The sequence below is a fragment of the Tetrao urogallus genome, assembly GCF_951394365.1.
Source record: "Tetrao urogallus genome assembly, chromosome: 16".
Classification (NCBI taxonomy): domain Eukaryota; kingdom Metazoa; phylum Chordata; class Aves; order Galliformes; family Phasianidae; genus Tetrao; species Tetrao urogallus.
The window spans coordinates 7,818,444-7,831,033 of record NC_136829.1 but is presented as its reverse complement, the minus strand read 5'-3'; the positions used below and the strand labels follow the sequence as shown (position 1 = coordinate 7,831,033).

Below are 12,590 nucleotides of genomic sequence, written 5' to 3'. Positions count from 1 at the left end.
TACTCTGGTCTCATTAACTGGCATTTTATTAGATAAAAACGTCAACTTCAACATCAAACTTCTGTGCCAGAAGTTAGATATGAAGAACAAAGTTGAAAATGAATATGTATCAGCAGTTACCCCAATCTATGGGGGCTCAGCTCACGACTAAAATGGTGAGTTTGATCTTCAACAAGAACTGAGTTTGGAAGAAGTTGTGGAATGTGAGAAGAGTTTGCTGAGAAACAGCTTCACACGAGCATGCACAAACCTAATGCAGAGAGCTGATGCCTCTCAGCCTCTATTTACTCCAAGGAATGAAAAAAGGTTACGAGTAGAGATCTGGATTCCCTACTTTCAGATTTTATTATGGAACTGTGAAGCTAATTATCTGTATGATAACTTCAGTAGTTGCTTTTCATGCAGAATCACAGACCAGAAAATAATAAAAGCAGGAAGGGAAAGGCTCCTTTCGAGCCCTGAGCAGCTTGTAGAAGCCACTGGGTCTGTCAGCAGGTTGCAGCGTGGACGCCTTGCTGCAGCACGCTGGGCAACCCTACTGAAGCCTGGCAGAACCCCAGAATGAACAAAGCATCCCTCGTGATTCTTGCTTCCTAAGAACGCCCAGACAGCCCAGAGGGTGCTCAGAATATGGAATTAATACCAGGCAGGTACCTATGGATTCTTTGGATTCTACTCACAAGAGAAGTGGGAAACCACACACATAATGGGGATTGCATCCCCTTTAGCCAATTCACATACTGCAGGTACACGTTCCATGTCAATACCCCCAGTAGATCCCTGGGCACTTGCTAGGTTATCTGTTACTGTAGGTGCTTAGCAAAACCACCAGTGTTTCTCCTAGAAGCGTTACCAGAATCAGTCTTTCTGCCAGGGTCAAACATCACATATGCAGCAGTATTTTGTGGCTTTTTTCAAGCAGAGCTGCCGCTACCCTGCCTTAACACAATCCACAGGACACATTCAGTTTCCTGCATTGTCTGAACCACAGGAATGCAGTACAAAAGCAGGTACAGGACGTATCCCTAGTTATTGCCATGAGAATTACTAGCAACCAGCTTCAAACACAGCTTGCAAAGGTTTGTTCAGCTTCCACCACCTCCCATTATTTGTATTTCAATTGCATATTTGTTTGCACGCTGCCATAGGAAGACCAGGGTGTTTGCTCTATCCCTTCTTGTTTTCTAAACTCTCACAGCCTTCCTAAGTCCAACTGTTAGAGGTGGCAAGGGCTGAACAGAGGAGTTTCTGAAGCTTTTGAGGGGAGAACAAAAGGCTTCAGCCACAAAGAACATCCTTCTTTTAAGACTAGCAGTGAGGTGGTTCCTTGTAGAATACATTTGGGAAAAAAAAAAGGAAAAAAAAAAAAAGAAAAGACAGCTATTTCAGTAAAGTTTACATGTTTTACTTGTTTGTAAACAAGAAGCGTAATAGCGAAAACCATAGTTTGCCTGGAGTATGGCTACCTTTGCTTTCACACACATGCTGAAAGCAGCACAAGCTGGCGCAGCTCATTCGGACTGCTGCACGGAAACAAACTGTGCTTCCACACGCTCCTACCCAAACGCAGCTGCCCACACAAGCAGAGTTATCCTGCTACATTGGTACAGGCACTATTTCAGATGGGCAACAGAATCATGAATCACTGTAGATGAAGAGAAGCAAAGGGAAAAAAAAAAACAGCAAGAAAGGGCTGTGTGCCTTCACTGCTTACACTGTCTCTTGGCTCTATGGAAGGCTACGAGACACACACCAGTAATAGGGATTAGCTGCATCTCTGGGAGGTGACCAGGGTTAACCACGATGGCACTGGGCTGGAAAAGACAATGCCATTAACACCCACTGCCAGTTGCCATGTTTTCACCAATAAAATTCAAACTTCTCATTGTTAAAGATGTCATTTTTGGAGTCTTCAAAGATCTTAGACAAACAGTCAGTGTCTGGAGCATCAGCCTGCCTTGTACAACCATCCTGCATACTATCTTCAGCACCCTGCTCCTCATGGCTCTTTCCCTACAAGGTCACCTGAGCCTCAGCTCTGAGACAGATCCCAGAGTCAGTCCCAAGCTCTCTCAGTGCAGCACATCATGTCAGTGCTCCCCACCTCTAGGGAGTGATGTTCTCACCACTTCAACTTCATGTTAATAATGAAAAACAAAGAGGAAAAAACAAAGAGGAGAAAGACACCTGAGTTGTAATTGTTTTCTGTCATAGAGCAGCTTTGAGATGTTTTTGATTTTTTTTTTCCCCTAAGGGTAAGGAAGAAAACAACCAACCGTCCTAAATATTATCATGCATCAATGATCACACTCAGTTTATTATCTTCCAAACAAAAACAAAAATAAATAGATTTTACTCCACTAGCTAATTTAGGAGATGCAAGGATGGCATTTCTGTGGAAGGTGCAGGCTCCATGAATTAACTCAGCTAATACCCCATCATTGGGATACAGCGTTCAGCAGCGATGTGTAGTATGTGGTATTTGTGGCCCTACTGGGGAAAACTATTTTAAGTCTAATTAAGATGAAATTTTTAGAATGCAAATGCTTTTCATTTATACATAAAACAAAATGCCGTGACATTTCTCCCATCCATTTATCATAAACAAGTTAATTACTGTGTAACAAATAGCTCCTGCTAGAATCTGTATGTTTTGAGGATGTTAAAGAGCTGACTCAGGCAAATAAGATGAACCACAACATAGTAGTTAATAGCTTATGGCATACTTATAATAAAACAATGACTCTGTAAAAGCTCTTGTTGTCAAATTAGGACTAAGCTATTTCCATTGGAATAAGTCAATTATAAGCAGCCATGACCTGTTTAACTCAATTCAAACCTAGAATACTTTAGGCACTTACTTAGATACACTCACCATGCTGCTACAATGCAGCAAGCTTAAAAGGGAAACCAGTCCTAGGACTAGAGCTTATCCTCAACCACCCAGCAGCTGTACTTCTCAACACCTGAGGCTGACCACCTGCATCACATCTGCCCAAATGATGATTTGGCCAAGGTTGAAGCCATCCTCAGGCACCACAAACTGTCCCCCCTCTCTTTCCCAGGGAGGGAATGGTTCTTACACAGCACACAGATTTGGGATTTGGTCAGGGAAGCCCCTGAGAGCCATTTAAAGTATATAAACCCCTTTCCCCCAAACCTGTGAAATGACCATCAGGTGAATGCCTACCTGCTTTGTATTTTTCAGTGCAAACAGCCCCACTTGGCCCAAAGATGAATTGCTGAATGCTGATGAATAAGATGGTGGTAGCTGGCAGCAAAGCTTTGCGTGGTAAGATGGTGTGAAACAGTACATATGTCAATCTATCAAACATGTTAATGTAAGCAATCTGAACCCATTTTTGGTCTGATCTATTGTACAATACTTCACCCAGATGGAAGAACGAGATAAACATTTTATGCCTCAGACATATCAAGTGTTAGGAAGTAAAATTAAATCTGAACTGGAAAACTACCAATTTTACATGCTAAAATATAAAGAACAACACAAGCACAAAAAAGGGATTTTATTTCCTCCCCCATTATCCCACAAGTTAATTAAATATATTAGTTTGCTCTGATAAACAGCAGCATGTATTTGGCTGCTGATTAGAAGGTGGAAAGATGATAGCTCACTTATTAGCAAACACAGCACTTGCACTTATTTCCACCCCCCCCCCCCCCCCCCCCCTTTCTCCTTCAGTTGACAAAATTGCTACAAATCACGTCACCAGGGACAATGTACCAAGACACAAATCTTACAGCAGTATGACATCTGGGGGGCAGTTCGACCCTAAATGAGCAGCAGTTTCACCACAATGAACGTAAAACTACAACTGGACCCTAGGGATGAAATTAATGTTCATTAAATACATTTTTTTTCCATTCAAATCAACTTGACAGCCTAAATATAATTCCACATTTAAAGGCGGTCACTTGCAACCAAAAATGAAATGACAGCCACTCTGCTGCCTTCATTCATTGCTGAACAGACCTGCGCCCACCTACACGAATGCGCACTGCAACATATCAACTACACACACAAAAAAAAATAGTCCTCCAAGCAAGTGTATTAACAACGTGATCTTCCAGTCTTTGGAGGACACTGCATATCTGATGACTTCCAAAGCTAGGAAGTGTGAAAGTACTCAGTTCACAGACTGGTTTGGAAGACCTTGCAACCTCTAGTTTTGGAAAAATTGCTACTAAACATGAAAACACTTGGTACTACACCTCTAATATTTACTGCTCTGTTTTACTCTCGAGTTTGTCTGTGTCCAGCCCTCTAGCTGGCTATCTTTCAAACAACAAATAAATTCCCCAGCATCTTCCAGCTGATGCCAGGCCAGTCAAGAGAATTCCTGAACAGCAAAACAAAGACAGTCAGGCTTAGAAACAAAACAGATTGCCAACTCATGTGGAGAGAAAACATTCAGCCCTGGATTCCACTGAAGCCAGAAAGAATACAGCTCTCCATCTCCCTAGAAATCAAAGTAACAGAGCAGGTGGTGGCTGTGCAGGAAGACAGAAACGCCAGCTTTCTGGCAGAGGAGTGTGCGTGAGAGTAAATGCACTCAGGAGAAAGTAGCAAAGGGTTTGCATTCCCTCTTGCAGGGTAGCGGAACCTGTTGTGCTCTCCATTCCTACAGCATGCTGTGTTTTCAGAACTGCTGTAGCATCCACTAGTGGCTGGCGATTAAACTTAAGAAGGGGGCTGGGGAGAGGGATGGGATTTTGATCTTCAAGAAAAACAACGATTTTCTGCATCATGCAAATACGAAGTTTAATTATTTTTAACTTGAAAGGAAGACAGATCAATACCCAGGAAAATCTATTGTTATTTGGATTACGAAGATGTCTCAGAGTTTACAATCACAAAAGTGGTTATAATCCTCCAATTACTATAAAGCTAATTGGTAGTTTCTTTCTGCCTGTGTTTTCGTGTTGTCAGTGGGGCAGTAATGAAAATGAATGCCACATTTGTGAACAGAATGTCTGTAGGCTTGTTTACCACATTTCCAACAACAACGTCTGCTTTATCATGCATTTCAAAGCACAGATAATTTAAGGATCTCTGAATTTCATACATAAAAATACCTTCTAAAATATCAAATGTTGAATCCCTTCAGACAGGGTGGGAGTGGGAGACTTAAAAGCAAAGTGCTGACCTCGCGTAGCACAGGCGAGCGATGCACCTGAAGCAGACAGCACGTGAACTTGGAGTGATTCATCTGTATTCAAAACCGCGCTCACATAAACCACTTAGTGTTTCATCCTCCTACAAACATAATTCTGCAGACAATTTCACCATCACAACCAGCATCTGTAAGTCTCCTTTCACCTCCCCAAGTACAGTTATTGCAGCGCCTATTAATGCATTTTATTCCACTTACCTTTGAGTAGCTTCTGGCCTTCCACAATATTCTGGGAAACGAACACTGTGTAGTCTTCTTCTGAAAAGCCAGGCTTGCATGTGGGTCTAACTGTAAGATCCCCATTGAGTGCCTGCAAAACCAAAGAAGTAAAACACACACCATGACTTTTGAGGTTTGGTACAACGCTCTGCACGCAATGATGAAGTGCTTAGCACAGGCAAACCCAGACAGTAAAGCAGCGTGCAAGTAGAAACTATCTATGCTAAAGTGCCTGTCTGTTGGCATGGATCCATACTGTAGCTGCAAAAATAAAATGGGCCAGAAACAAGTTGCCTGACTACAACAGAAAGCATTGTTTGTAGGAAGGCTGTATACTGGGCACAGTTAGAAGAAGGGAAGGAAACAAAGAGCAGCAATTCATCAAGCGAGCAGTGCTCACCCTGAAGCCACGCAAAGGCCCAATGTTGCAACATCCAGATCACTGAGTCTTGTTGTAGAGTACCAGGGCGAGCCCCAGGATGGGAGACGGACCCCCAAAGCTTGTGGCTGCCCCAGGAGCTTGCAGCCCACGACAACCCCCCGCCTATCCCCCCCCCCCCCCCTTTCCTGCACCAGCCTCGCGGCTGCTGCCTCCAGGCTCAGCCCGTGCCCCAGCTACAGGGGAGGTGGAGGGATGGCCAACAGAAATGTAACAGTGCCATCTAATAGCGCAGCCCGCATGCAACCTGCAGGCACCCAGGAGCAGCACCCGGCTCAGTGCTCAGCTGCTCCGTCCCAACTTCGTATTGTCCTGCAAGAAGCGCTCCTTGCTATGAGGGCAAATCAGTGCAGCCGTAGGGACGGAACGCGCCGTCCCAGAGCAGAAAGTCCCAACGCCCTTTCGTTGAAGGCACGTGAACTGGCTATTTGCACGCAGCGACTGCCCGGTGATCGACGCATAAGCAAGTGTTGGTGACAAGGAATTTTATTTCTGCTGCTCCTGAGCTAGCTGCGGCGCGGCTGAGCCCGGGTCCAGCAGCGGTACAGCTATAGGACCGGAGCATCACTTGCCCGGGAAAGAGCGACTCCGGGCACACACCTGGCTCTGCGCTTCCCCTCAACACCCGCGAGCAGTGCCGCATTACAGACAGAGGGAAGAGTCCGTTCGTTGCAGAACGCAAGGCAGCGGACTCCGCGAGAACCCCAGCTCGGGAAACGGATGGCAGCGACCGCACGGGAAGATCCAGAAAGCCGCGGCACCGCGAGCTCTGCCCGGCGCTGGCAAGATATTGCAATTAGGAAACATTTCAAAGGGGATGGCTGAAGATAACAGGCTTCCAATCCGAAATCGCCCCATTACTACAGCCGCTCTCGTGCTACACGCGAGCACAGCGGCTCAGACGTGGGACAGCCCCGCGCGGCACCGCGGCACGCGGGCGGAGAGCGAGCAGCAGAGCCAGAGGGAGCTCCGCGCAGCACCGAGCGCTGCGGCCACGCGCGGGCACTGGCGGTGCGCTGCGGGTAGCGCTTTGGCCGAAGGGGGGGGGAAAAGAAATAAAGGAAAAAGCAGTCAACTTTTTCAGCCCGTCAGCCCCCAGCACGGCTCGGCCCCTCGGGATGGTTGCGGGCGGACGGAATAAAAGTTGGAGCCGGCGAAACGGGGCGGCTGGGCGACGGTGCCGCCGGGACGCGCCGCGAAGCCGAAGTTTGCCCGGCGGTGCGTATGGGGAATGGGGGCCGGGGGACGAGTTTTAACGGCACCACCAAGACATTGGATTTAAAGCGAATAATAATTAATAGTAATCGCAAGAAAAGGAGAAACGGGAAAAGCCGCAGAAAGCTGCGGCTCCGCTCCCACACCCGAAGTTGCCGAGGCTGTCGGGGAGCGGAGGCAGCACAGCGGGGCGCCGGGCTGCTGCCCCCACCCGCCCGCCGGTGCCGCCCCACTTACCGCCGCCGAGCCCCAGACGAGCAGGAGCAGCACCAGCAGCAGCAGCAGCAGCCGCGAGCCGGTCCTCATCGCCCCGGCGGCGCCCGCCCGCCGGGCCGTGGCGGTGCGCTCGGCCGCCCCGTGCCGTGCTCCGGCCGCGCTGCGCGGGGACAGCGGCAACAACCGCGCACACTCTCGCACCTCGCCGCCGCTTCTCGGTGCCCGCTCTGGGCTGCAGGTGAAGCGCCCGCCGCGCGCCGCCGCCAACAAACCCCGCCCCCTCGCCCCGCGGCGCGCGGGCACGCGCCGCCTTAAAGGGACAGCACCGCCCCGCCGCCGCGCGGGGCCGAGGGGAGGGTGGGGGAACGGAGGCTGACTGCGCGTGGAGGGGACAGGGGGAGCTGACAGAAAAATTAGCGCAGTGAGGTGAAAAAATCAGCACGTTCAAGGAAAGGATGTGCTTAGTGAGGGGGAAAGTTGCCAAAAGATGAATCCACTGAGGAAAAAGTAGTGTAAGGCAGTAGAAAAAGTCACGTATCCAGTGGAAAAGCATAGTTCTCGGGGGAATGACACAGCCACTGGGGCAAAAGGCGACACGTCCAGGTGAAAATCTCACAGATCCCTAAGGAAAAGTGTGACTAGGAAAGGTTGGGATGTTCTGTGAGGAAAACCTGAGCTGTGAGTGGGGGAAAGAAGCATGGCAGAGCAGCACATCTGCAGGGAGAACCCGTCTATCAGAGGTTCATCCAGATCAGGGTTTAAAAAAAAAAAGTGAAAGGCAGAAAAATGAACAGGCTCCTCAGCAGTTTGAATGTGCGGTGTGCACAGAGCCCGTGAGTCAGGCCTGGTCCCGTGCACATCAGCAGAGGGCACGGCTAACACTACTAAATGGGAGGTTTCCTGCTATAAGAATCAAACAGGCCCAGAACACAACAGCCAGTCCTTGGTGCTGTGCGATGCTCTGAGAGCAGAAAGCTGCAATTTCCAGTGCTAAGTTTGGCTCTAGTTCTTCCCATCCAGCCTGAACCTGGCATCCGAATGCAATCTTTTCCCTTTCTGAATGCGGCTCGACTCCACAAATAAGCGTTCTCAGGCATGTATATTTTGTGCATATAAATCCAACAGCGATTTGCATAAATAGATGCATACTATCTAATGTACGTGCAAAATCAGACATTGCGGCAGAAAAATCTAGCCATTAAACTATTCTGTTGGATTCGCACGTTTTCTAAGGAATGAGACACATAAATCCACTGACTGCATCTTTTGCTATTGAGTAGATTTAATGGCATTGTGTTAACACCTAGAGATGTTAACGACGAACTGAGACCTCATTGTACTGAGCTCTGTAGGCACATATAATGAAAAGATTGTTCCTACCCCACCAATTTACAGCCTTGGTGGATTATAGGGTTTATTTTGTTTTTAAACAAGTATTTCTGAGCGTGTTATATAACACTGAATAAATCCCATCATTGCCTTGAATTTAGTGTATACCCCCTTTTTATGGAGCATCTGAACTAAAGCAAAAAACAATCAGGTGTCACTATGATAGAAAAAATATATCTTTACATATATATACGTATAATCTAAATTTGCTCCTTTTATTTTTATCCTAAATTCCAAAGTTTGCAGTAGATCGTTCCAGGCTGAAGGGCAGCTGCTGCTGTTACGTGAATAGAACTACTCTGGAGACTTCTGGGGATGTTTTGGATCTGTGCAACCCAAGCATGAATATTTCCTTCTGCAAACCTATGGCCAGCAATTCTGACTCTTGCTGGACTGCAGCCGTTGCTATGCATGTGTTCACTCTCTTTGATAACTTTGTTAATATGACAAGTTCTACAAGTATTGTCAAAATAAGTCTGACACCACAACAGATTGTGAAGAAAAGGCAGAGCAGTAGTGAAAAAAAGATAGAATTCTTCGACATGTTTACAGTGGATTTCTAATCTGATGGCAAAGGGATTTTTTTTTCCCAAACTAGTTTGCCATCCCTCTTTTCTAAGCTGTGGTTACTGATTCTGTGCTTATGGAATGATTGGAAATGCAGTGAATTATTTCCCAGTTACATTTCCATTAACACTAAGCTATATGAGACACCAGGTAGCTCCCCAAAGTAAGGAATTTCCAGAAGGATCAGATAATCTGAAAAGGAGAATACAGACCCCTTCTTCAGTCAGTGGAAATCACTGGCTTTGAGGTACGGAAGTTTCCACTCTGCCATCTTCCCTCAACCCTTGACAACGACCACGTTTTGGAAAGAGTTGAAACTTGGCTGACAGATTAGCTACTACTTCAGCCATCCCCTTGTTTAGAAGCAATTAACGTGAAGTGTTCGTAAAATGCCATCCTTCAGGACTTTAAAGAGAACTAAAATCTGCCATTTACATTTTTGCAGTGACTGAACTTTCACGAATTATTGCATTCAAGTGTAAGAGGTCTGAGCTGGGACTGAACATGTGTTAGCTGGGAAGGTTAGCTTCAGAGTTGTACTTCACTTTGTGTCTGTTGAGAGACTGGTTATGAGTTGATATTCATGCATAAAAAGGAAATGGAAAGCTCCGCCATCTCACATATGAACACTACGATATGTGGGTTTGGCTGGATGTAGACATTTAAGAAACTCTACATGCACATTAAATCAACTTGCTAAACACCTCAAGAGCAGAACTGCTGATCCTCAGAGCCAACTTGCTACACTACACAACGCTCAAGAGAATAAAAAGGCTCATAGATGAGACATCTACAGAACTGACTGTGCTAAGATAATGAGGTGAACAGAGTACACGAGGGAATTTGCTCTCCTTGATGCACATATGTAATTCCTATTGACAGCACTGGGAGTTACACGTACATATCAAGGGGACAATAGAACTGTTGCTAGAGGAGATGAGTATCAGATGTGAGCTGTGTTTTCATGGGGAGAGTAAGAGAGAGGGAGGTGTGATCACTGAGGGACAGTACAACACACAATAAAATTGTCAAGCAGCCATCAAGTACATGAAAGCATGGGAATAACAAATTAAATGGACAAGAAGTGAGAAAACAAAGTCTCAAGAGACTTTTCCCTTCCTAGCTTGGGGCTGATGTCTGAATTCAATTCCTTATCTGGGAAATATTCCTGCTGGTTTATCCTGATTAGTTCTCTGATACATACATGTTACACTGGATTCAATTAAATAGTTATGGCATAGACACTACAGAAAATAAATGTTTTGATTTAAAAATCCGAAAAACAAGGAAAAAAGAAACTAATACTATGTGAAGCCCAAAAGTGAAGTTTTGTCTGCATTATTTAATCATTTTTTTGTTTATGAAGTAGGAGATAGCTTTTGAACTGATGAATCAGAGTCATTATTACTAATTTTGGTTTTATGTCAAAAGGAATAACAAAGGAATGCGTGTATACAGACATTGAGAAACAATGATTCTTCTGGCTTGATAATAACATCAAATTATGAATTTGCATAAGCAGTTCAAAACCCAAGAGAATGAGAAATGCCTTCCGATTTACTCCACATTTGGGATCTTTTTGGGATGTACAGGGCAGATGGAACAGGAGGAAACTGAAGAGCAACATTAAAAAAAGACAAAGCTATGGAGAAATTACTTGTCCGAGAAGGGTAGACCTGCCAGATCTAGACAGAAGCCTACACTGGAAACAAAGAAGCTCCTGAGTAGGAAGAGCATGACCACAGTGTGAAAATAAGTAACAGTAAAAGCCAGACTTTGGTACACTTACACAATTCTTCAAAGAAACAGCCAGATCAGTGGAGCTACACGAACAGTTGGACACAGTTCAAGATTCTGGATTTCCTATGATCTGGCTCCAGTACAAAATTTTAACACAAAATCATGAGTCACCAAGGAGAAAGTGATTTGAAGAAAGAATCCACAGGAAAAAGCACAGAACAAGGACAGAATATTCATCAGTCTAAGCTGATTCTGTACTCTCCTGCACGTGCTGCCTGTGTATGGAAGGTGAGAAAGATGCAGCTATCTTTCTGGTTAAGGAGATCTTCTGAAGTCACATTTTCAGTCCTACTAGACATGGTGCAATGCCAAGAAATGTCAACTTTCTTTCTTTTACACTATCTACTCAACAGGACATTGCAGCTCTTGTTGCTTCTCCTTCTGAGTTGGTAATGTGAATGGCAGCGAGGAAAATGTGACTTCAGAGGTCCTACACCAAACCTTCCTGCACAGTTAATTACACTAATCAGGGGAGGCCAACTTTACTATAGTCTGACCTCCAATTATGAGGCACGCTGTTGTCTCCCCAGTGTGGGGAGTTGCAGGCATTGATGGCAGCATGCCAGCAATGGCTATATTAAAATCAATTTTAAAATCCCAATTCGATGTCTGTTTCACCATAGATGAGGTAATACATCATAAACTCATGTAATTCTCAGTATAGTATTGTAAAACACAATCGACCTATGTAGAACAGTAAAATTTCTGCTACTTTTTTTTTCCTCAAATTCGTTTATTGTATCATTGCAAAAACTAAAGAGTAAGGAAAAAGTAGACTGAGAAGCTTAATAGATTTGCATCATTGCAAGTTAAAGCAGTGGTATTAAAAAACAAGCATGAAAAGCAAGCAGAATTTATATTGTTCTCAGCCACTTACACTTCAGCAAGACAGCAGAGGAAGCAGGCAGAATCTAACATATAAAGCCCTATGGTTCCGTAATTTCTACTCATTGCACACAAAAAAATTGCAAATGTGTATTGATGTAATTAAACTTGGTGTCCCCAGGTCCTCACAGGGACTGCAGGAGAAGGAGGAGTTTGTCAGACTTGCAGCTTTTTCTGTTATTTTTATTTATAGCAATAATTCCCATCACTTCACCATCTCCTTCTCCTCTCCAGCCCCCACCCCTTTTTTTGGTGGACATAACTCCATTAACATGAAAAAGTTCATATGTATGGAATGTATTCCACTCCAGATCTCAAGGTAAGTCGCTCTGGTCTCTGGTACAAGCAGCAATATTTGTAAATAAACATTCTTTTATCTAGCAAAATCACATGATCCAGATTAGCCTTTCTTTTCTTATTTGGTGACACACTCTTCTTAATCAGAAAAAAAGTTTGTTGTTTTCTGTGCAGATTGGTAAAGTTAATGAGAAGTTACATTCTGAGCACTCTCTGCCTTTTGTGGCACTCAGCTTGTTTGTATGCCTTCCAAATATTTCCTCCTCCTGAATACATCCAACAGTTTTAGCACACCAGCAGATACTCTGAATTGCGTGTGAGCATGCTAAATGCTGAGGCAGAACTCCACAGAAAAAGCCAGTTACCTT

General features: G+C 44.9%; 1 protein-coding gene across 1 annotated transcript in view; it reads right to left on the bottom strand.

Moving 5' to 3' along the window:
• CDH4 (cadherin 4) overlaps positions 1 to 7,374 on the bottom strand; it is a gene marked incomplete at both ends in the record, with an annotated part of 413,635 nt that extends 406,261 nt beyond the window's left edge. Inside the window, 2 exons of the mRNA XM_079543473.1 lie at positions 5,394 to 5,505; positions 7,306 to 7,374. Coding sequence (XP_079399599.1) covers positions 5,394 to 5,505; positions 7,306 to 7,374 — 181 coding nt within the window. The remainder of the gene's footprint in view (positions 1 to 5,393; positions 5,506 to 7,305) is intronic.
• Positions 7,375 to 12,590: the final 5,216 nt, after the last annotated feature.